General features: G+C 35.8%; 1 protein-coding gene across 8 annotated transcripts in view; it reads left to right on the plus strand.

Moving 5' to 3' along the window:
- Positions 1-26,055, plus strand: part of ITSN1 (intersectin 1) — a 127,634-nt gene that overhangs the window by 85,323 nt on the left and 16,256 nt on the right. For 7 of the 8 annotated variants that reach the window (XM_035545846.2, XM_035545848.2, XM_035545853.2 and 4 more), the window contains 7 exons: positions 85-290; positions 973-1,055; positions 3,304-3,470; positions 8,824-8,869; positions 12,150-12,271; positions 14,965-15,082; positions 18,812-19,003. In XM_035545846.2, the coding sequence (XP_035401739.1) occupies positions 85-290; positions 973-1,055; positions 3,304-3,470; positions 8,824-8,869; positions 12,150-12,271; positions 14,965-15,082; positions 18,812-19,003 (934 nt within the window). Of the gene's footprint in view, positions 1-84; positions 291-972; positions 1,056-3,303; positions 3,471-8,823; positions 8,870-12,149; positions 12,272-14,964; positions 15,083-18,811; positions 19,004-19,321; positions 22,099-26,055 lie in introns of those variants that run through there. The other variant, XM_035545854.2, reaches the window with a different exon arrangement.

Consider the following 26,055-nt stretch of genomic DNA (forward strand, 5'->3'; position numbering starts at 1 on the left):
ATAAGAATAAAATTCCTTAAGGAACTTTCTTTATGAAAGGTGGTGCATGACTGATTACTCTCTCTTTATTCAAAACTGAATTAGGGCGAAAAAGTGGAGGGACTTCAAGCCCAGGCTTTGTATCCTTGGAGAGCGAAAAAAGACAACCACCTTAATTTCAACAAAAATGATGTCATCACAGTATTAGAGCAGCAAGATATGTGGTGGTTTGGAGAAGTTCAAGGACAAAAGGGGTGGTTTCCTAAGTCATATGTGAAGCTTATTTCAGGCCCCATTAGGAAGTCAACAAGGTATTGTATTTACTTTTACCACACTTTATGTCTATAATGCAATGGTTAAATAAATGTGAAGAGTTGCACACTTGAGTTTTAAAGTTTGGAATCTACTCCGTAAAAATAATTTTATGCAACTCTTCTCTGGGGTGTTTTGACCTCCAACTGTAAAAGTTCAGGTTAGGAATATGTTAGCTGACCTCAGTTCTCCTTGCACAATGCATCACCAACAAAGATCTAAAGCTTAATAAATTCTTAATTTTATGTGACTTGCAACTAAAAAAATAATGTTTTGGATATTATGAATTACATCTATGTAAGTCTTAGCTTATCTTTCCCCAAAATAAAAAGATATACCTCAAAGCTTAATCACTTACCATTACTCTTGGAGGATGAAACAATCAGAACCTGGTTCTGTGTAACGTGAAGGCAACATTAACATTAGTTAAATAAATAAGAATGATTTTAGATTTTTTTCTCTCTTGAGGGAAAAGAGGAGATGTAGCAATTTGTATATTTAATGCAATTACCTAATTTTAACCATGACTAGCCATTGTATGTAGAAGCTTTAATTTGTAAATTCACTATCTCCATTTAAGGGAATTGCTTATGAATGTATATGCATATTCTAGTTTTAAAATACAGTAAGCATCTTCTGAAGAGGTTTAATTTCTTAAATAACCGTTATTCTCTTCTAAAGCATGGATTCTGGTTCTTCAGAAAGTCCTGCTAGTCTGAAAAGAGTAGCATCACCAGCAGCAAAAGCAACTATGTCAGGTGAAGGTAAGCATTCCAAACTGAATAGCACTAACAGTATTTTACCACGTAATGAAATATAAGCAGTCTACATATTACCAGAAAGAAGCCTACAATCAACAAAACAAGCCTGTTTTAAGATTAGGCCTGTTAAAATTGAAGTGCAAATCAGTTTGCTTCTAGAATGATTTAAAATGATTATAGTAAGAATTTGTATATGTTTATGTAGAAAAAATAATTTCACATGCTAGTAAAATTTCTTCTACTGTTCCATACATAAATATTTTGGTAACCAATGGAAGTGTTTAGGATGTTTGTTTGCAGCGGTCCAAATAAACACATCCCTATATATGCTTCATGATGTCAGGAATTATTAATAGGTGCCTCAATTGCACTCAAAACTCATTTCCAGTGTTTCACTAAAACTGTAATTTCTTTAATTGAAAGTTGTGATCCGTATGGCCAAGGCTACCCCTCATTTTTAGGGATCGAGCATGGGGCACAGACGATTGTCAGGTTTCTGGAGGGTTTTTAAAAACTTGCATTCCTGGTTGCTACTGCTCTTCAACTGGAGGTTAATGCCTCCATATGAGCTGTGTTAACAGACTGTGGGCACTCTTAATCCACTTCAGTGCAGTGCCAGCTAGGTTAATTTAAATTACAGAGTAAATCAATTAATCTAAATATAGTTTACAAATGAACATTTTTATATAATCTCTACAGAACACCTGAAGCTTTTCAACTACAATTCTACATGCAATTTCAAGTGAAAGAATCTCTTTGGTTACTGATGTACTTAATTTGCCACTGGCATTGAGCACTAGAGAAATTAAAAGAAGAGAATGTTAAAGATCTATCCAAAATGGAAAGTGAGATAATCAGTTATTTCAAAATATAACTAGTCTGGCTTGCTATATATTTCAAGAAATGCAATTTAGAAATGCTATTTTTTTTTAAACATGGAATATCTCAGGTTATATGTTAGTATTAAAAGGGAAGACAACTTTTGTAAAAACATGTCCAAAAAGCTGTATTTTTAAGAAATAATCACACAGAATCACACAATGGTTGAGGTTGGAAGGGACTTCTGGAGATCATCTAGTCCAATCCCCTACCAAGCAGGGTCACCTAGAGCAATAGAATAGAAGATGCTAAATCCATATTTCATTAGGTGTAGAGGATTTAAGAGAATGTATATGCATTTAACATACTTTATGAATTTTAATGTATGTGTCTACATGTGTACAAACAGATCTATGTGTTCTTCAACTGCAGTCATTAGACAAACCATATCTTATCTTTCATTAAGGATGGTAATTGTGGTTTGAGTTCTTGCTGAACTTCAGTAATAAAGCTGAGGTTTTTGGTCAGATTTAGTGTTCAAGCAAATAGAACAGTTGTCAGCTGTAATGGAATACTTGCATGTTTTTGTCAAGTGTTCATGAAAGTCTGCCTGAAGTATTGTGAACTGCTCTTACTTCCAGAGTCGGTCCTAGAAACAGATTATATAATAGTCAGTGATCTGTTTTATGCCCCACATCAAGTGTGATAATGCTCAGTTAAAGAAGAATGTTATCAAGCTGTATAAAAAATGTTACTGAATTGTCTGAAATTCTTCGTAGTTCTTTGTGTAGAGTTTTTTCATGTAGTTCTGTGATTCAGTTATGCATTGCGTTTCTCAACGTCAGTCTACATTAGTGTTTTTGCACTTGAATACTAAGTAGTTGACTGTGTTTTAACAAAACAGAACACATTCAGGCTTTGTCTTGACATTTCCCAGCCATCTGTTGCATAAGATGCAAAGAGATGTGTGCCCTTCATGCAAAGCCTCAAGTAATGAAAGAATTCATTGTACATGAGAGCCAAACAGCATATGTAAGATGAAGACTGTATCTACAGATGTTTGGTTACTGAGATTTTTCTGTCCCCAAGACTGAAAATGCTAGTAATCATCACAAAACAGAAACCATTGAGAAATGTGCTCAAAGTAGTTTCTGATATAAACTAATAATGTATGTAAATTTAAATTGTACTTGCAAATTACTTTATCAAAAAGATTCCTTCCCTCGAGCTGCCTCCTGATAGCTTGTATTTAGTTTTGCTCTGTAAGATTTCATTTTATGTATTAAATATTGAGGAATTATCAATAAAGTATTTAATAAATTTATCTTCTATCTAGCCTTTGGATAGACAATATTATATTAGGTTTTGCAAATGATAATTGAGCAGTTTATCAAGTGTTTTCCCATGTTCTGTATTTATTTTCCTCTTGCAGAGTATGTTGCTATGTATACTTATGAGAGCTCTGAACAAGGAGACCTAACCTTTCAGCAAGGTGATATGATTCTTGTGACAAAGAAAGATGGTGACTGGTGGACAGGAACACTGGGTGATAAATCAGGAGTATTCCCATCTAATTATGTGAGACTCAAAGATTCTGAGGTAGAGTCATTGAGTTGTTATAAAATTGAATTGGGGGGAGGTACATTTTATTCGGTGTTGCAGTGATAGTTGCAAGTCAGTGGTACATAAGGGAATGAAAAATATTTACTGAATGTGAAGTTGGAAAAAAGCAGAAATAATTACATTTCACAACATAAGTTCTTAAGTAACATTGCAAACCATTTATGAAAATGACTCTTGCATATGTTAGCAGTTAACTTGGCAGTTTTGTAGAGACAAGTCAAAATAGCTGTGATTACTTGGTTTTCCAGGTACGTTTTTAATGACTGAGTTGTATCTTACTGCTATTTTCTTTAAAAAGATAGTAAGGGAAATATTTCAGTTTATTATCTTTTTTTTTTCTGTATTTATTACAGTGTTCTTGCAGTCCAGGGGAACAAATTTGGCAACAAAACTTAGCTAACTGCTAAATTTATGTGAAAGTTATTTATTGTATAGAGGTTCTGTCTCATCTGATTTTATCCCGGAATAATCTGATAGAGCATGTCTATATTAAATTTTTTCTTTCTTTTTAGGTATTCTTAAGAAAGATGCTTTCTCATTATATTCCTTATCTATTTGAAACCTACCAGTAGGAATCAGCTTAGTGTCAGCTGTATAGAGTACTAATCTCTTGACAGGAGTTCTTGTTTGTGTCTCTAAGAATAATAGGGTTTTTGAAGTTGTTAAATGCAAACAAGACTCCTAAGTTCTCTACTGGATTTTTAGAAATCTAGGTCGTAAGGCTTTTTCCATAAGTTTTGACCTCTGTGTTTATGTAGCGATGAAGGACTGTAATCTGCAATTGTGGAGACTGAGCAAAGTCATTCCTTAAACTTGCTTCTGTTTACAGAAAAGCAGAAGAATGAAACCTGTAGTGAAACAAGTAGCAGTAGAAAGACTTTATGTAGTAAATTTCTAGATAATAGAGAAGCGTCAATAACATCTCTGAGATAGGATCAAAAAATTATCATTAATTATGTTTAGTATTACAGTCCTTGGGAGAAATAGTAGTGTGATACTGCTTTCAGAAGCATTTTAGAAAGTTTTCTTATCTATATTTTGCATCACGTAACTCTTTTCTTGAATCTCTAGACTGTGGAGCAGCAGACGAAGTTGAATCAGGTCCCAGACTAAAATAGGAGTACTTAATAGCTGTGTTAGTCACGTGTTGTAGCACTATGGTGCCCACCATAGCAGCCTAGCTTGTCTTTTTGTCAACTGGAGTAAATTTTTTACAGTAGCAAGTTGTGATGTTGCCTCAGTAGGCAGGGTAGAGGTAGTCCAGGCGTGCTTTTGGAGTGCAGGATGTGGATTATAGTTCAGCCCTGCCAGTAGTTCTTGACATACATCAAAAAGATGTTGGCTTGCCCCATGGTGGTAGAAGCATGTGTAAAGATAATTAATTCCCTAGCTGTGGAAGTTCATGTGGTCATGAAACTAAGCCCTAATTCTCTTTATATTACTTGGAAGTTTATATTGTAGTTGATGAGTGGGAACCTGCAGTGTCAGCTTCCTAAAGCCCTGTGAGGCCTATTTCATAGGTGGATAGTAATAGTTACTAATTAGTTATTTAGCACTAACTAGCAGAAAAGTAACTGAAGTTAAGTTTAATTTGAAGGACCTGTCTTTGTTTTCCCTTGAGATATTCTTAACACAGTGTAGTCACAAAACCTGCGAATTTATATTCAGGTATGGTGAGTTGCCTTTTGTGTGCCCTTAAGGACTGGACATACCAGATGCTTGTCCTGTCTGGTGAGGGACAGGCAGACATATTGGCAAGTCTTTGTAGAGAACTCAGAAATAGACATTTAATACTGAAAACTATCTTTATTAGAGAGCTCAGTTTAATGTTTCTCTGGCCTCAGCTTGTCTGGGGCTCAAACAACTAAGTGCAGTTTATCAAAAAGTGCTCCAACTGCCCTTTTTGCTGATGAAAACCACATCTTCAGATAAAATCTTGATGAGAAAAGGAGGAAAGAGCACAGAGCTCATGGAGATCTTTGTATTCAGGATGCTTGTTTTCATGAAGTGATTCACATGCCCCACAGTTGTTGTTCCAAGTGGATAATTGCCATTACACATACAGGGTTTTGCTATTCAGCTTGTTCAGAGAGCCAGTTTTTAAAAAGGATTTCACAATAGTGGCTGTCTTAACTTTCAGATGTGCTGCTGTGCTTGGACAGCTGCTGGCTGATCGTGAAAAATCTTACTAAAAAAGTAAATTAATTTAATGTGTTATGCACTGTTGACTCAGGCCTGAAGAAAAATTAAAGGCAGTGCTGATCTTTCAATAGCACTACCCTTTTGCCTCAAGCTACTAAATTAAAGAATTTCCTGTCCCTTACAGTTTCAACACATTAACAAAGTCAAAGTCCTTATGTTCTTCAAGTAAACAACTATCCTGGTTGATGGTCTGTTATTGGAGTTTTCAGTAAATTGAGGTAGATGTATACAGATCTGTAACGGGTTTTTATTTTACCCTGCCTTTCCTTGAGACTGGTAATAATTACCTCTGCATTAGGGTACAGGGCTTATAGGGTAGAGTTGGAAGAACAAAAATTTAGACCCCTCAATGTGTGAAACTTTGTATAAATGTTCTGAAAACTCTTAGCAGTCTGAACATATTTACTCTGGATTTTAAGGGTCTCATTGTACAACACAATTGGCAATTCTACTGCTGTGTCTTACTAAATTAGCAAAGCAAGTTATTTTCTACTGTTTCAAGAGACTTTATCCTTTGTCACAAAATATCCTCACAGGCAGTTAGCATCTCAGGTGTACAAAAGGGAAATAGAATGAGGTATTTCCTCTCTATGACGTTTCTCTTAGCAAAAGGATACAAAATATTTCTCCAGCTCTTCAGGTAGCCAGCAGTTGGGTCCATCTTTAAGTGCCCTATTTATTAATTTAGATATTTTTGAAGCACTGAAGGAGTTTTCTATGTATTTCTTCTGCTTTTTACCAAGGGTTCAGAGAGTCTTCAAAGAGAAATCAGACTCAGTCTGGTCAATGTGATTTTGAAATTCCTCTCTCAAAATATCCCTGATATGTTCACCAGTAAACTGCAAGGATAGTGTCACAGCCTTTTATCTGCCCATACCTGCCTCACCTGGCAAAGAGGATGTTGGTTGAGTGATGTTTGGAAGGAGTGTGTTCTTTTGGACAACTTTCTTAATGGGTGGTGGTTCTTTGCCAAAAACACATACCAAAGTTGTATCGATTCCTGATGCTGTCATGTCAGTGTCAGTTGTCACTCTTGGTTCCAGAACTTTTAATCTTCCCAACTCGGGACTGTGGATGTGCTTACAGTCACTTTGCATGGAACCTCTTGTGCTCAGACCTAACCTTAGTCTTTGTATCTGATCTCTGTATGATGCTTTCCTATTTCATTTTGTTAGTTGATATAGGTCACAATGGTCATAAAGAAAGGTAGAGGGCAGAAGAGAAAGAAGGGAACCTAGGGAAGAAAGGAAGATTTGCTGGCCTTCTAGAAAGTAATTATAATCAGTTACAATTACAAGAAAGTTTCACTGAGACTGCAGTATCCAAGTGTTATTTAATATAAAGTATCCACTTTCCACAATCTTTCCCAAAATTTAACTTGCAAAATGTCAAAGAGAAGTGTGTATGGAAATGCTTTTGTGCCAGATGTTAAATAAAAAAACAAAATAAAACCATCCCCATCCCGTTTCCCCACTCTCATCTTCCAGTAGCAGTTAGAGGTTATAGGGTAAGCCATGCCAATTCTGCTGACAAATACAGCATTGTGAAGTGTTATAGTTCAGTCTGAATGGTCAGGCTTCTTCAGTGGCTTTGCTGGAAAATGACCAAAATGTTGATGTCATAAAGCAGCTACATAATCTTCAAGACAGGTATTTTCCTAATAAACTATTTTATAGAGGCATTCAAAACCAATATACATATTTAAAATGGCCCTATATTGTCAGTTATTTAACTAGTTTTTCAGTTACTGTCTTTATTAATTTCTGTGTCAGAATCCACAATTTTTTAAAATGTCAAATTAAGGAAAATATTGAGGATGAAACTGATCTTTTCCATAGAGGAACTGGGATTCTGAAACCCCTCAGGTCATTCATGTAGGCTCCAAATGGGTGGGGAGGATCCTGAGGAAGTTGTGGGGAGACTGAAGTGTTGTGAGCCTCCCTTGAAGGAAAAAGGATTTTACAGATATTCAATATTTCTGACCAAAGTACAGTTTACGCTTGATATGTTGCTGTTATCCATATCTGACATTTTTATTGTAGAAGATAAGTCTGACAATGTTCTGGGAAGAAACTGAGGTAATTATTTAGGGGATCAGGGAATCTGTCCTATACATGGTGTTGACTAAAAAGCTTGGCAAGATAATTGAAGAAGGGTGTGTACAAGGGGTAGAGTCCAGGTTACACATGGTTTTGAATACTCTGATTGCATGTATAGCACTAGATCTGCAAGATCATTTAAAAAAATAAAATAACTCCTTCCAAATGACTGGTGGCCTTAAGGGACGATTTTCAGCAAAAGAACTTTGAGTTTTTAAATTATGAAAGCTTTTCATGCTAAATTTTATATTTCAGTATAGCTGGTTCCTTATACATAACTGAACTAGTTCCACTGCTTGCTGGATTTCTCATGGGTGTTCACAGAGGCTTTTCTTACATTTCTCTTGGCCTGGATGATGGTGATGTTCATCCTTCATCTCACCCCATCTAGATTTAGAGGAAATAGCTACCTTTGTCAAAACAAATAGCACTTTGCTGTTCAGTTTCCTATGCTCTCAGTTGTGCATGAAAAAGGTGGTGGAGTTTTTACCAGTGTAACACATACCACCTACAAAGTTCAGATAACTCATCTTAGAGATGCAGTGAAGGATTTTTGCACTGACTATGCTAATCTGCTGTGTAAGAAATTTTAGAAATTATGGACATTATTGAAATAATTATGTGGGTTAGCGTTTTAAGCATATTTGCAATCCCAACTGTTTGTAGAGTTGAAAACTACTATTACTGTTTTAATGCAATTTGGCAGAATTCACATTTTGTAGATATCCAGATTTACAATGAAAATGCTCTGTAATTTGGAATTACATTGGTATTTGCAGTCTACGAAAGGCAAGAGAGTTCAGGAAAGATGTCTTTATATAGTTATACACTTCCATGCACCACTTGTAATTTATTTCTATATATTAATTGCCATCTCAAATATTAAGACTACCTGCAAGAACAGAGACTTCCTTTGAGAGATGTTTATTCACATCCTTTATTGGTGTGTTAAAGAAAAATGTATTAAATCATTTTCATGTACTGACAAAATAATTATGAGTGCTAAACATCTTACTTTCTATTTCAAGGCTTCTGGAGCAGCTGGAAAAACGGGAAGCTTAGGGAAGAAACCTGGTGAGTCATATATAGTGACAGCACCTTGTGTCTGTTATTGAGTAGTATTTATTTCTAATCAGTGAGAAATTTCAGTGGAAACAATATAGAATTCCATAGAAATAATAAATTGGTTGCTCTTGTTCATTTGTAGATTATGAAATATGTTGTTATGCTTTAGTAATTTGCACTGATGAAAACTGTTATCTATATTAAAAATGTGTAATCTGTCAATCATCTTATCAAAATAACATATAGCTAGAGAATAAAAATCTGCTTGCTCAAAAGCGAATGTAAGCTTCATGATAGATCATCAAACAGAACAGTGGAAGCCTACAAAAAGCCCAATTTTACCACTGTCTCTGATTGGAAGTACACATTCCACACTGTGGTTTTCCAGCATTTTGCCCAGAACAATACACAATATGGCATACATTGACTCTGAGCTCTTGTGCCTGCCTCCCATTTTCAAGAGCACATAACTTGTTTAAGAACAGTTTGAGAACAATCCTGCCTATTTCTCAAGAAGGAGATCCAAGGATGTTTTTGCTATAAATGAGCTTCAACAGCTCAGCCAACAGAAGTGAAATGCTCATGAATGAGGTGAAATATTCCAGTTTATTCTAGAAGCAGCAGGATGAGTGTGTGGATATTGGTAATAGTGTATGCTGAAGGGCAAGGGAAAATAAAATGGTATCTTTTGGAATTTAAGCAGCTATATGAGGACAATTATATCTGTGAGAAGACATTTATTTCTTTTTTTCTAAATGAATGTGTTTTGGTAGAGACACGTTCTCCTGACCTGACCTGTAACTAAATTTGATCTCTTCTTATTAATTCAGTATTTAAATATATCAAAATTAAGAAGTCCTTCCTGGAATTAAAACTATTTCTTTCATTTTTAAAAACAAACAAACAAAACTTTTTGCTGAGTGTGTTCTCCAACTTTCTGCTTCTCTGTGACATGCAAGAGCTGGATGCTAAACTTGTAATTCAGATTGTAGCTTGTTTAACACGCAGTCCACAGTAAAAATTCTTTATGTTGCCTATTGGTGAAAGGGGATGTCTGATACCTGGAGCGTTGTAGATCATAATTTTGTAGATAAAAATGAGAAAGTTCTTGTTCTGAGATGCAAGTTATAAGATTTTTGCTCCCTCAATAGAGTTGCATAGTATGATATGCTGAATATTATAATTGTCATGGTAGTAAGATAGGCTTTTCATAGTTAAAAAAAATGATTTTTGCAAACTCCCACATTTAGTGTCTTTGCTTGTGTTCATTTTGCTTTCTGAATGGCATTGAGGTGGAGGAGTTGATGTGATTCTGTGAAAAATCTATAATTGCAGGAAGCTTGCAGACTTTTTAGCAGAGTAGCCGTGTTTTCTGCCAAATAGTTCCTTTGCCTACATCCCGAACAGCTTGTGCTGCTGCTGGCTTTCCTGTTTGTAAACCTTTCTGTTCTCCTACTATCACGTACTGTATTTTACTTAGCAATTCTTTCTTCCATCTTGTGCTTTCACACTTGAAATGCTACTTTTTAACTTCCAGATCCACGTGTAAAAATGTAACTTTCAGCTACTAGCATTTTCATCACCTGCTTTTTTCTATCCTTTCCTGCGTGTTCACATTGGTGTGCCTCTCTTCAAGGCCAGGCTGGATGGGGCTTTGGGCAATCTGGTCTGGAAGGAGGTGTCCCTGCCAATGGCAGGGGGGTTGGAACCAGGTGGTCTTTAAGGTCCCTTCCAACCCAAACCATTCTGTGGTTCTATGAGGGAAGTTTTGCTATAGGTAGTTCTGTATGTGTCTTTGTTTCCAGAAACCACAGACTGCTTGTCACCACTCTAATTCTTCATCCTCTGTATGTTGTTCATTTGCATCTTCAGTACTTCTCCTCATTTTTCATTTTCTTACTCATCCTTTTCTTCTAGATTTCAAGTAAAGTATCTGATTGTTTTCCTGTGTCCTCAACACACTTTGTTGTTTCTCTCCTGCAAGAAAACCTCTCTCTGTTTCAAAGGAGATACCTTTGGGTTACCTCTCCTTAAAAAACTTCATTTTCAATAATTGCTCCCTTTCTCTCCATTAGCAGCAGATGCCCCCCTCTTTTACCAGCCTGTGGGTGATATGTTGTTACTGAGTGCCTTTGCTGTTTCCCATGGCCAGTGGAGGTTTGGTGCTTGTTGACAGAGACGGCTGTGTAGGATGGTGCCCAGCACTATTCAACTTCCATAGTATGGGTGACCTTGTGAAAGCTGGGAACTGCTTCTATATACTCACTCCCTTCTCTGTACTCCTACTTAAATGTAGTAGACTATTGGATTTAGTTTACCAAAAGAAAAAAAAAAAAACTACCATATTTTGTTTAGCAAAGGTTCCCGATAATCAGAGTATTAAACATATTCTCCATCACCTTAACCGTGTTTTGATGACATGATAAACTTGGCTTTAAAAGCTATCAGTAGGACATTAAAAAAGCCCACAGCTGTTTATAAGCTTCTGTCAGTTCAAATCTGTTCAAAAATGGGTTACTCTGCCAGGCTTTGTGGTGATTAAATTATCACCTATCTTTCCACAACTACTGTAAAAAGGAGTAAACTGCTTTATCTACTTTGGCTAATTTAACAGAGAGGGAATTGTGAGCTTGCCATTACTCTGTGTCAGATTTGTGCTGCTAGGTGACTGAATAAGGCACCAGTTTTGTATTAATGTCCATGAAACAAAGATTTCAAAATAAATCCTGTTTGTTACATTTCAAAAACATTCCTTTTTTTTTTTTGTCTAGTCTGGTAGTGAGAAATTTTTTGCAGGTTTCATTAGTTTGCACCTTTGTTGTTACAACTTCTTCATTATATTATCATCAACATCCATCTCCTTCCTCGTTTTGGCAAGCATAGTCCAAATGGATGATACAAAAAATTATTGGAAATTGGTGTTTATTGGAAAACAGTGTTGTGATACTTGATTTTAAGTGCTAGCCAAATGATTTTAATGGTGGCCATTATTATTATTCTCTGTTTCACATATTTTTTGTATTGTACCCATAGAGCTGCTGCACCTCTGTTTTATTCCTGTAGTACTGTGAACTTTTTAAGGAGGAACATCTGATCTGTTTTGTAATTACAACTGTTTTTAAGAAACTACATAAATACATTATAGTTTTATAGAAGGAATTACAAAATGGAAATACTGTTCCAGTGATAATAGTGGAGTTAATGTCATATAGAATATGTTCTTTTTTTTTTCCAGATTAACTTTTTTTTTCCTGCTTTAACATAACTTTTTTTTTTTCTGCTTTAACAGAAATTGCCCAAGTTATTGCCTCTTACACAGCAACGGGTCCAGAACAGCTTACTCTTGCTCCTGGTCAGTTGATTCTTATCAGAAAGAAGAATCCAGGTGGCTGGTGGGAAGGAGAGCTCCAAGTTAGTTACTGTTGTTGTTTGTTTTTTGATTCTTTTTTTTTTTTAAATAAAATTCCATGTAAAATAACCTGTAATATTTTTTTAAAGTTCAAAATGGTGATTGCATTGGAGCTAAATAATTTTGAAAATGTTTTGTAACTAAGCTATTACAAGTAAAATGCCTTTACATTCCAATTCCTTGAAATTGAAATAATTTTGAGAACAGCAGGAAGAAAACGTATTGTCTCACTGTAAGGCAAGACCAACGTAAGACCAATTGAAAAGTATTTTACAGCAATGTTTGTTGTGAGATGGCCACCACTTTTTCAAATTGCTTAATGAATGTGACAGTATAGATTACCATTATAATAGGTCCACCTCAGCAATGACTTAAGTTTAATGTAGAAGAGTAAAAATAATGGTGTCTGTTGCAAGCATCAGCAAGGAGAGAGTGTTGGTGTTGTATTAGAAGATAACAGATAATAAAATAATGCAAACAAATCTGAAACTTTGATTCTCAATTACTTTCAGTGAAAAAGCTTTTTTTTTTCAACTGTCCTCTATACCACCGAATGAGGTTTTTTTTTTTTTTCTTTTTAATAGGAAACAACATATGAAAGAATGAATGTAATAGATTTGTTTGTAATGTAGGTGTTCAAACTAATTCAAATTTGGATATTTTTTCCACCTTTTATGCTTTTCATGGTGATATTTTTTCTACCTCTTTTGTGGATAAATCATCTTCCAATATTTGGTTTTCATTCTCATTAACCTTTATGCTGTTGTTAACTTCTAACTTTGAGTCTCAAAATTGTGCAAAAAAGTCACAAAATAAGCTTCACTTGGCAAGAGCTGACACAATTACCAGCTAACAGCTAATGAGCAGAGTGAAGGTTTTTTTAAGTTTAATTTTTTATTGTGTACTTATCTGTAACTTTGGATACCTTACCATCTTACGTTTAGTTTTCCATCTATTTTTTTCATTAGAAATCCCCTCCCTGTTCCTTTCATTCTCCTGTTCCAAGGCTGTAATACTAGTCTTTGCTCCTTTGTTATGTGAGCACAAGGGCTAACGGAGCAATATTGGTGAAATAGATTGAGGAACTGATTAAAGCTAGAAGCAACAACAACAAAGCAGTTTTAATATGATGACTAGATTTGGAGAAGGACATTAATATTAATTTCTTTATGCATTTAATTTCAAAGTGGCAGATTTTTTTAGAAGTATATATACTGTTAAGTTTCAGCCTAAAGTAAATTTTGATCATACTTGTCTGAGAGGTCATAGTAAAGGTGAAATAAAGTAAGGCAAATGTGTTAAGCATTACATTGCTGGGTGCAGTCTTCCAGAATGTCTTAAAATGAATGATCTAGAAACACTTTAGATCAAATGCTTTCATTTTCAGTAAAGAAAAAAAGGGGGAAGGAAGTAGCTAAATAATACTTACATGTGTTAGATGATTTTTTGCGTTATAATATCTATTTTGTTTTTAAAGGCGATATTCTACATGCTCAAAATTCTAAGTTTATTCTAACTACAAAAAAGGATAAGTGGCTAAAGTAATTATTAACATAGTTTTAATAGATTTAGAATCAGAGATTTGATTCAAAGTTTTAGAATAATGTTTCTTACCTGAGAAAAATAAAGGATTTTTCTTCTGATTTTATTTGCAGTGAACAATGCAGTTGATGAAATAACAGGATGTAGTTTCTGTCAAATTTCTATTATGCTTTGGTAACACAAGTTTTGTCACACTGGATCAGGCCTGCATTTGTCTGTCCCAGTATCCTCTTTCTGACAGTGACTAATTGCAGCTGTGTTACAAACCTTAGAGCCCTGTTTTAGGTCAGGTGTGTGGTAGTCTGTTTCTCTCTCGGCACACACAGACCACACGCACACTAATACATGTGTGCACCACATTTTTGTAGTGATGTTATCTGATTAGAGAGCATGAGAACATCTGGTATACTTTCCAGAACCTTAACATCTGTTAATTAGGATCATTTGGATAGTATCTACCCGTATATATCTGTATTTGCCAGAGCTTACTTTTTGTTTGATTGGAATCCGGCTTGGGGATTTTGTATTTGAATCTGAACTTGACCCATTTTTTCAGACCATAATGTTTTACTGTAGTTCTAACTCTTGGTTAATGTGACAAATGTTTGTACTCCTGCTTCTGTTGTTCGGTCAGGAGAGACTACTACAAAGTAGAAACTGTTTCTTAAAAGAAAAGAAGTAATCGAGAATCTTAATCTCTACTTAAACTATTACAATCTAGGTATCAATTTAAATGCAGTTCTTTCCATCATAAAAAGCATTTTAGTGTTGATATGCGTTATTGCCATTGCTAGCCTAACATTCTAGAGTTATGGTTTAAAAAAAAAAATAATCGAGAAATCTTTTAGAAGGAGCAGGATTGTAGTATTAATTATAAAGCACACAAATTAGGAAAACTGTTCAGTGAAAAATTACTCAAATTAGTAGTAAAAATTGTGTAGATGTTATAAAAGCTTACTTCATGTAATGGGAAGTATCATAACATAAAAATATCACCATGAAAATAGCTGACTGTTTCCTTATAAAATTAATTTTTCTTTCTCTAAATTGTCAGCGTGGCTGCAAGTAGTTAAGATACTGGCTGAACTGCCTTGTCTAAGGATCTACTGATGTGCTTATTCCTCTTAAAAGATTTTTATTTTTATTTTACTAGGCACGAGGGAAAAAGCGGCAGATAGGATGGTTCCCTGCTAATTATGTAAAACTTTTGAGCCCTGGTACCAGTAAAACTACACCAACTGAGCTACCTAAATCAACAGCATTACCTTCAGGTAAGCAATGCGTTTGCATTAGTGAAGTTTCTTTTGTAATGCATGTCATTTACAGTAAGACTTCTAAAAATAATTACAGACATTAAATATATGTCATAGTAGCCACTTTGGTAAAACTCTTCATTATTTATTTTACTTTTAAATAAGAAAAGCATACAGTTGGTCTGTATATTTATTGTGGTGGTCCCTCAGGTGTAATCTTTTTGTGTGACGTTACACCTTAAAGAGTAAAATATTCAAATTATCAGTCCTATTTGTTTGCTCTAATTGTAGTGAGGAAGCTTTTAAGGGTTCAGGATGGTCCATGGGCTTAGCAGCTGATGTATTTCTCATTCAGAACATTCTATTTTTCCTAAGCTGAAGTGTGAGAAAACTGCAAAGAGATGTATCTTTTTGTCCTAGACAACAACTTATTTTAAGGCTTATGAGTGGATACAGAATTGATAGATGTTTGTACTTTTAAAATGTATTTATTACATTTTCACCACGGGCAATATTAGTCTGGTGAATTCTACTGCAAGGTATAAAGCCAGGCAGAAGACTGAGAACAAAAAGTTAATTCCTTGTGATTGTTACAGCCTTTAACTATTTTAGGTTTGTTAGTTGGTGTGGTGCCAGGTGGAGGAGATTCTTGTTGAATCAAAAATGTGTAGAATAGATTTATTTTCTTCCATAAGCCACCCAGAAGACTTGCGGTGGTTGTCTATGAGTTTTTGTCCTGTAGTTAGAGTGATAACTCAGCACTCAGACACAATACCTCAATGTGAAGGGATTTTTTTTGTTGGTTTTGTTATTTGAATTTTGACGGTCTGGAACTTTTTTACACATGCTAATAAAACTTTTGCTGAATAAACTTTCTAGCACTTTTCTCATTGCCTACAAAACATCAAAATCTTAATGGCATTCATTCTTATCAAATTCAGCTTGGTTGGAAACCTGTTATTTTGGAAAGTGAGAGGAAGAAATAGAACAATCTTGTCTTTCTATTATCATAGGTAGTCTAACTTTCAGTGTGGTTAATGTAAGTGTTTAAGAGGTTAACATTTGAGAAGCATCTTCATGGAGGAAGTATGTTAGTGAGGAATCTTATTGTAGTACTGGGCATGGAAAACCTGAAGAAAGCCATTCACAAGGGTAGACTAATGCTCAAGGTGGTGTCCTGTGTGGTGTCTAAGTGTGTCATGACCGTCTAGATTTTGAAGGTAGAGGTTCCATCAGAAACTACCAATATTAAAGCCTCCCCTTTGACATTTTGTTTGTTTTGATGTATGTGCTCTCCATGCATCATACTGTGACGCAAACTGCATGGTTTTAAACAGCCTTTTTTTTTTCAATTCTGTTGCATGGCCTCTTTTATTTTATAGTTTGGATGTTTTCTTAATTTCCAACTGCTTTGTACCTGTTCTTTTCTAAAGTTGCATAATGAACATGTCCTTCCCGGTTCTGAGAAATGAAAAGGGCTGTTACTGCTACCTGGAGAAAACCATGCACAAGGAAGTTCACAGTACAGGAATAGTGGGGAAACGGGTTTCACCCATTCTGCTTGTTTAAAGAAAAGCAATGTTATAGCTTGTACTTACCATGAGTGTACCTTGAGAACCTGGATTCCCTCTGCTGTTGACTAGTATTAATCAATAGACGGTATTTCTAAAACAGAAATAAATGGCTAAAAAGCACTGGAGCTCAGAGAAGATAGGCTTTAGCCTGCTTCTGTAGTTGGCAGTGGCTTTTGGAGCTGTTGCTGTTAGGTGTTTAAACCAAGCGAAGAACTTTCTTGCTGGGACTACTCAAAGAGCTTTCAATATAAGATGAAGGTGTGTTTTAAGCTTTGTGACCAAGTGTAAACAAGATCGAGATGAGGTCAGTTCTTCAAGTTCAACTAAGGAATCCCAGTTCTTCAAGAACTCTATTAAATTACCTCCCCAGGTTTTAGGTCATTCTTGGGTTCCCATTGGATCCCATTTGAATCCTGTTGATACTGTTGATACTACTGGACAACACCAAATTTCATAAAATTATTTGAAGCAGAGGAGAAAGATCTGAATGAAAAAAATCTAGGAAAAAGTTAACTCTAGAATGGGTTAAAAAATTCTTAATGTGCATACTATATGGTCTAGCTTAAACTTTTTATTGTTCATAATTATTAGTAATAACCTGTAAACGTATAACAAGAATATTGTAAAACGGATTCACAGGTCTTTAAAGTGAAACATGATCATCAATGCTGTTCATACATATAAGCTTATATTAGCACAAAACTACCTAAAGCAGGAGTACACAGTTATACATTTTTCTTTAGAAATGCTGATTAATATCCAGTATGTCAGGGAAATGTATGCTTTGGTTAGCTGATGTATTAGTTGATGTATTAGGTATGATGAATGCCCCTTTATCCTTTTAGTTTTTATTTTTATTAGTATTATTTTTTTCTCTTTTACAAGTAACAAAGCTAAATTTTGAAATATATCCAGAGATCCCATTAAATGTAAAGTGTATTTGATTATGATGTTTGTGAACGGGCACAAAGTGTTAACTAAAAGGGGTTGAATAATTTCTGGAATATAAATTCTAAAAAGAGGGAGGAACTATTTGCCAAATTTAAGTAAGTTGCTGGCTGTGTGCAAGAATGAAAATACAAGAAAATTTTAGACTGAGTATAACAGAGACAACCTGACAGCAAGGCTAATTAGATAGTAGTTTTGTGGCTTAAGGCAAAATACCAGAAGCCCTGTGACTTGGCATGGAGAAACCATCAGAGAAATAGAGAAAATTAGATATTTAAATAAACACTCCTGCTGCTCTAGATAATTAAGAAAATTACTCTATTATAATTGAACAGAAGCAACTGTATCCTGAGAACCAGTCAGGTTTGGTGAGTTTCATAGTAAGAAAATAGGAAGTACGCTGCTGGCAACAGTCCTATTGGCTCCAACAATGGACTTAAATGACCTCATATGCTTTTTATTTTTCTCACCTTTCCAAAGTTTTAGTGTTCCTAATGTCTATAGGGCAGTACAAGGGTATCACCATTGGCTTTCTACTGAATAGCTCTATAGAGCTGTTGAGCATGTTCAGTGCTAATTAGAAAAGAGTGCCTTTCTCAGGCTTCAGGTAGTGGAAGTTCCCAGTCTATTTCCCAGACTTTTTTGTCCATTGAACAGTTCTACTAGAAAGGATACTTATTTAGAACAGGTTGGAGAGGATGCAAAATGCTAATTTTATAAATGTACTATCAATTTGATGCTTTTGTGGGCAAAAGTGTTTATATAAAGCTGAAGAGAAGTGCCAGTAGAAAGCTAACATCCTTGAAGTGTTTGACTTTTTGTTCAAATTTAATTTTTTTCCAAACTTCTCCTACTGTCGAGCACTTCCTATGAAAAATTATCTTGGGTGCAGTTCCAGTAGGTTACACTGTTCTCAGTTCGCACTGTTGTGCTCTGCCCTTCCTATTGTGATCCTGACCCCTCAGTAAGCTGCCTGAGAGAATAAAGCTACTCTGAACGTCTTTGTTATTTTTTAAATAACCTTGAGCCAATTTAGTGAGGGCTCAGATAAGTACCAGTATAGGGGAAGAGGAGAGAGGTGCAGGACCACAGTGGTACTGGTGCAGAGCAGCGTAGTGTCCTGGAACTATCCTGTGACATCTGTAGTGTTTGCAGTAGGTTTACGCGTAGCTTATGTTTTGCCAAAATATTACCAGTACTATGGAACTCTTCCTTTATCTTACAGTGTGCCAAGTAATTGGCATGTATGACTACACTGCACAGAACGATGATGAGCTAGCATTCAATAAAGGCCAGATTATAAACGTCCTTAACAAGGAAGACCCAGACTGGTGGAAAGGGGAGGTGAATGGACAAGTGGGTCTCTTCCCATCCAACTATGTGAAGCTGACAACAGATATGGACCCAAGCCAGCAATGTAAGTGACCCTCTCTGCTGTCATGCTGTGATTTTTTATGTAGTACTTTAAGATGAAACATGCAGCATTGCTGTGATTCTGCTGCGGTTTGCAGAACTCAAAGCTTCACCACTGCTGCACTTGTCAACGTCTCTTTGAAGACCTTCCGTAATGCAAACCTTATTTTATGTTTGTTTTATTTTTAGTTCCCATCCCCTTTGTAGCATGTTACCTTTTATCATTTTTGCACCATGCTGTTTACATGCCTGACTCATTTTCCTAGCTTGAATTTGCTCATTGTTTTGTTTTGCTTATGTGTTGTTTTCCTCCTTTTTCTAGGAATCATATGTTGTCCATCCCCCACTCAGGCTTGAAAGTCCTCAAAGAGACCCACTATCCCATATCACTGCCCAGAGGGATGATGGGAGATGCAGCCTTGATCATGTGGCTTCCAGCATGATCATCTACTGCCTACTGAGTAGAAGAACACACTGCAGAGCAGTTTACCTCATTTTACATTAGTTGCATGTAATCGCAATGTTTGAGTTAATTACCTACAGATACAGACGCAAAATTAAATGAAACAAACAAAAAAAACACAAAAAAAATCAGAGGATAGTGGGTCCTTTTGTGGCTTTCATAGTTACCAAACTAATTTTTCCACCTTTGCACAGGTGCTTTTGTAGTTTTAAGATTATTTTTAAATATATATTTTAGCCTTCTAAAGGAAAAGTATAAATTAAATTTCTTCATTGCAATTTTGTTTGTGCAAAAAGACCCACTATCAAGGAATGCTGCATGTGCTGTTAAAATTGTTCCAAATGTCCATAAATTTGAGACTTTATGTATCTTTCTTTTTTATTGTTCACTTGTCCAGTGTTGTCAATATGTCTTTTTTTTATTATTATTACAAAAGAACAGAAGGAGTTAAATCAGTTTAAGGAACTTTAAATGTGCCCAATTACAGATAAGGTATTTTGTTGTAGTTCTTGTACTGTATGTATCAGGTGTTCCTTGTTGAGTGTATAATACATTGTGGAGAGAAGAAATTCACTTCCTTCCAATGCAAGAGATATTAGCCTTGCATAATGTTGTTATCCCAGTTATGTTAATTTTATTTTGCACATTACTTGTAGCTGCATACAGTTAGAAAACATCCCAGTTTGTGTTTGTCTCAGATGTTTCAGTTTTGGCATTTTCGTATCAGAAATCAATAGAATGCTACATTCATGTGAGATTTGAGAATTAACTTTTTTTTTTTTCATCTTGGTTACATGAAGTTTGATTTCTCGTTTTTATTTTCTCATAACTATGGAACAACACTTTTTGAACAAGTAATTTTCCTGACAAGAAAGAATGTATAGAAATACTCCCTGCAATTAATTTCCAATGTTTACATTTTTTTTAAACTAGACTGTGGAATTTATACAAATTAATATTAAATGGAGCTTACAGTCAAGTTTATGTAGTAGGTGTGCTGTAGCTAAGCCATGTTTGTCTTTCCAGCATTAGTTACAAGCTCTTGATGAAATGCCTGGTGCTGTCAGTGCAGAAACCCTCTCTACCCAATGCCTCAAGCACAGTATAGCAATTACACTAATTACTTTACCATTTCGTTATGTTCTGTTTTATGTATTTCATTTATTTCTGAATTTCATGCTGGCAGTGTTGTAGAATTTCTAATCCTACCCCATCTCCCTCCTTCTGACCCACCGTGCAGTGCAAAGAACAAGTGAAGCTCCGTATTCAATTGCACTTCAGTATTTCATCAATATGAATGTAAAATATATAAATATATAAAAACCTGCAGCTTTAACAACTGTAATACAGCCTTTAAAATTAGTTACATGTATAGATAATTAAATTCTTCATATAAAAGCTAGACTAAAATGTGTTTGTTGTCTTGTTGCTGTGTGCACACAGAATTCACCAAGTGGCATTAGTGCATGTAATGAATTTGCCACCAGAATAGCCTGAAGCCCACCTGTTTAATTTCAGAATGACACTTGTGTTGTTTCTTTGAATATTATTTGCATATAATTATTCAGATTGATCATGATTAACTGCAAACTTTTGCACCTTTCTCTTTTCAATACTTTCTACATGTTACAAATTGGTAGATATTTTTGACACTATATTAGTAGATATATTAAGTATACTTTATTGTTTTACCATGGGTTTACATTGACTTAGGCTCTGTGTTATAAGCCAGAAGCTCTAGTCTTAAAACATGCACACTTGCACAGATTTTCTTTATTTTTAGGATAGTATTTAACGTGCACAAATTTTTCATTTATCAGCCTGCCATAAAAAAAAATCTTCATCATAGCCACTTGCTGAAAAATATGCTGCCTAGTATCTGACAGAAATTGAACGTAACCTAATACTTGTAATTTTCAGTGCCCGTTGTTTTGCTTACTGAGAACTATGTGGCCAGATTCTTCTCCATTATTTCAATATTTCATGCATTAAAATGTTATTTTAATGAAAGGGTATCTCTATGTTCCCATAACGAGCTATTGTGTTGAAAGATTTATAGCATGACTAAAAGCATTTGTCCAAAGGGACATTGTGGTTTTTATGACTTCAGGCTAGGAACACATTTTCTCTAAATATTGAAATATTGGCAATACTTTGGTTATAGGGGATTCAGGGGATTCAGATGCTGTTTTTTTTTTTTAATCATTACGTCAAGTAAGAAAAAAAGAATACAATTACAATATCTCCAGGTTACACGTTTTCTAACATGCTTCTTAAAAATGCTGAGAGTGATGTCTCATAAAAGATTTTCAAAATCAGTGCCCTAAATGTTCCTGGGTCAATTTTCCACTGAACTGAATAGAACAGCCTGAAGTTGTCCCTCTGTAGCCACGCACACTGGTATATGTTGTGCCAGGATTCCTCATACAGAAGAGTACTGTGTATTACTCGACAGAGCAACAGCTTTATAAACCAGTCTATTCTTGAGCGTAGTTAACTCACAAAAACCTCAAAACACATTTAGAATGTCCTGGACAAAGATATTCAAACCATTGTGGCTTATATTGAAATTTGTTGTTGAAATATCTATGATGTTTATTTATTCAATTATTAAAATTCTTAAGCGTCCTATGACAGATCAGCATGGTAGTGTTTAATCTTCCTCACAATCAGTTATCTCCCGTGAATAGCAGAGGACATTATATTGCACTTATTTTTTTTTACCTGTTTGGATTTTTGTTAATACAAATGAGAAAGGGAGTATGAAAGTTATTCTTTAATAAAGAAAATGGATTATTTCCATCAAAAAGAATAATTTTTCAGGGTTGTGTCTCGATCCAGTTTTGACTCTCTACTCTTCACTGGTTCATCTGAGAAGACGTTTAACCTCCTAAATCACACAATCCCCTCCCAAAAGCCACAGATCCGGACTGCAGCAAGCAAACCTTGTTGGAAAAAACACTTGCCTCCTGGGATGGAGATATGCCCACACTCTTGTCTCTTCAGTTCTTGAATCTTTGGCCGCAAAGCCAACAAACACTAATCCCAGTCAGGGCTGAAACAAGATCTACATTGTCAAAGATAAGAAGCCATTCAGATGATTTTCATTTTGATGAAATCTTAATGAAGATTTAAGTCATCTTAAGTCAATATTAAGAAAAAGAGCAAGAGCAGTGTCACTAATACCTAATCAATTGAATGCATTCTTTATATTAATTTTGATTTGTGAAGTCCCTGGTACCATTGCATCAAATCAGGAAAAGGAGCTGTCAACTGAGGGATGTAGATGAGACTAGATTTAGGGATTACTGCAACTGGTGGTGGGTTTTTTTCCTTCACAGTTTTTCCGTTTATCTAGAGAAGAATTTCCTCTGTGTTCAGATGCTCAGGAAGCATTTCAAGGGATTTGTTAGTATCAATTCCAGTACTTCAAATCTATCCAAGGCAACTCACGGTCTGTGATGCTGGTTTATCAAGAACGGTCTGCTTTGCATTCAGAATCAGATTTATTTAAATCTCAATTCTTTGGAGTTTCAGTGGTATCTCCTTCAGTCCCCATGAGCTCACTGAACACATTTTAAAACAGCCTATTGCCATAACCTTCCTGCAAGGCAGCAAACTGACTGCATGTTCTGATTTTGTTCTCTGTTTTTAAAGCAGTTGTTTAGTTCTTCATGATTGTTGTCTCTGGCTCTTTAACTCCTTACAACATATCTCAAATATTATTTGATCAGTTTATGGTAAGCTAAACGGAGAAAGCTAAGACCTTTTGATTCTAAACCCTGAAAGAATATTTTCAGAAGATTGTCTTTGATGAAGTTAAAAAAGTAAATTATTTTCGCGAAGGCTTCATTTCCTGGATGTAGATCTCACAGCCTTTTGTACTTGTTGTTAGTTTGCAAAGGAATATTTTGCCTGGAATAAGGATGCATTTTGAGTTATCGTCTACATGAGGAGAAATTGTAAGAGTCATCTTAACTTTACCTGGCATAACCTAGTAATGTTAATAGTATGTGTAGACATAATTCTGACAGAGGCAACAAATTTCCACCATTTGATACAGCAAGTTTCATGGCTTTCATTCCCCTCCACGTTGTTAAAAAAGAGAAATAGCAAGTTTTGCTTCACCTCAGCACAAAAATTCGGATTGCAATGTCTGTGTGGAGCCAGAAACTAATTTGAATCAAACATATAACTCTTCTGTAACTTCTGTTAAGCCTGCGGAACAACACAGATTAGGAAGTCAGATTTTAGAACAAGTTTAATCTTGTGGAATTATTTGAATTAAACATTTCATGGAAAAGGTATTTGATAGTGTGTTTAAGTGGAAAGATGTTTATACCTGAGGTAGCTCTTCTACAGCAAGTGAGTTCAGAGCTTTTAGAAGGTGCTGGATTCCCCGTAGCCCTGTGTGACTCTGTGATCAAAGGATTTGGCTCCATTTTCCAGCATAAGTTTCTCATTTGTTTCTTCATGTCTCCCCTACCTTTTTGAGTCAGACCCCTCAGCAGCAGCTGTACCCAGCAGCAAGAAGCAAGCTCTCTGCTTATCCTCCATTCAGTTCCTGACCTGCGTGTATGGTTTGTACCCCCTGATGCTGCCAGCTCCACTGACACCCACCAGCATACAGCTGTGAACTGGTGCCAGCACGAGCAAAGTACTGGTCTGAACCAGACTCACATCAGTGCCACAGACAAAGGGTTTCTGCGCCCTGACCCTACTTGCTGAAACCTGGTTTCGTGGTTTTTTTTTCATCACATTCTTCTCTGCCAAGTGCAGTTTTCTCTGCTAAATAGTTTCATGTGTTGGAGTAATTCTGTATCCAGATGAGCATTAAAATCCATCTGGTTTGATTACTTCATTTTTTTTTTTTAGAGGGGAAGACCTGAAGCCAGGAAAGGTGATGGCTGGATATTGGCATGAGGAAGTGAAAATTTAATAAAATGTTTGAACTGTTAGAATACTAGTTACCACATTTCTGACCCCAAGTGAAGTACCTGCACGACATCTTTATTTTTGCTGCTGACAATGTAAGACTGGATTGTGCGGTTGCTTCAGATTGGACCTGTGCCTTATGCTCTTGACTGATTTGCTGTTACTGTACAGTAAGTGGTCAGGGGCTCAAGATAGGTCCTGGGTCATAATTCAGAGGTGAGATAAACCAGTCCAGGAATCAGTTAAGTCTGCCGCTGTATGTTTTTAGATGTATCCATGCCCTCACACACAGGATTTTATTCTCCCTTAGAGGATTCTGGAACAGGAGTGGTGGACACATTCTCTTAGTTTCTGAAAGGATTTAGAAGGTTTCTTTTGCCAACTGTCTCACCTGTCTTCTTCCCCACCTTCCCTTTATTTAATTCTAAAACAAATTTTTGCATAGAAAATAAGGTACAAATGCAAAACGCTGCAGAAAGATTTTTCTGTTGCAAAATGAAGATGATGGTAGTGAATCAAAAGTGTATATTTTTGAATACTACAAAACTAGCATTTAGCACTCAGGCAAGTTTTAGAATTAAAAAAAAAATAATAAATAGAAAGTGTTACACAAGATCCTTGAGTTTGTTTTTTGGCCTGTGTGGGTTGGCAGTGGCAATCCCTCTCCCTGGTAATAGCTGGTCAGTGTGAACAGAAGGAGGAGGTACATTTGTTGCTGGTGACGGGTCTTAGCGAAAACAAAGCCGTGTTTAATATTTTACAAGTGGGACTTCCCAGGCTTGTTTCTTCATCCTGCTTCTGTACATCCTGGAGGGAAATGCTCTGCTGTACCAGTAAGTGGGCATACTAGTCCTGTTAAGAAATTCTAAACATGCTGAAATCACTGAAAATAGCTGTGAAATGTAATTTTGCATCACAGAAGATAGAGAAGGAAAGGTCTGTTGGATCACCAGCTGTCCTCAGCAAAAGCTTGAAATAGTCTCAGCAGCAGGCCCATCCCACAAGATGTGTGCAGGAAATCGGTGGTTGTATCTGAAGTGAGTTGATAAGAAGAATGAATGCTCAAACACTGTAATCTGTCTGAGGGAAGGAATGCTACTGAGGTGCCAGGTGTGCAATTTCTCCTTGCTTAGGCTTTTGGAGGAAAACTGTGATGTAATTTTTTACTGCTTCTGGTTCCCTATAGTAGAACAGACTCCTGTCTGCTGTGATCTTGTCGTTACGGACTGGGCCAGTATGAAGTTTCTGTTGAAATCTGGCAGTTACATTGTTTAGAAAATTTCCCTAAATTAGAAGAAATCAGAAATTGTGCCTATCTATATAGATCAGTGAGTTCCACAGCAGAACTGTCTTTTTGAAGAGGCACAATCTATGGTGGATTGCTTTCAGTCTTAGCGATTAGCTAAGACCCATGTTGTCAAGGCTGTCTTTGCAAGAAAAAGGGAACAAAGCATTTATTTTTTGGAATGATATTTTAAATTATTGTGTTTACATTTTTAGAATCCCTCAGTTTTGCAGGTCCCATGGTGATGAGAAATCAAAGTACAGATTTCTAGGTACAGCGCTCATACGCAGGTTCTGTAAGTCCAGACACAATAATCAGTCTGGTAAGCATGCATGCGTGCCACTGCTTGGATTCATAGATGTTACTCAACTGA

Source organism: Cygnus atratus, chromosome 1 (genome assembly GCF_013377495.2).
Source record: "Cygnus atratus isolate AKBS03 ecotype Queensland, Australia chromosome 1, CAtr_DNAZoo_HiC_assembly, whole genome shotgun sequence".
In the NCBI taxonomy this organism is placed as follows: Eukaryota; Metazoa; Chordata; class Aves; order Anseriformes; family Anatidae; genus Cygnus; species Cygnus atratus.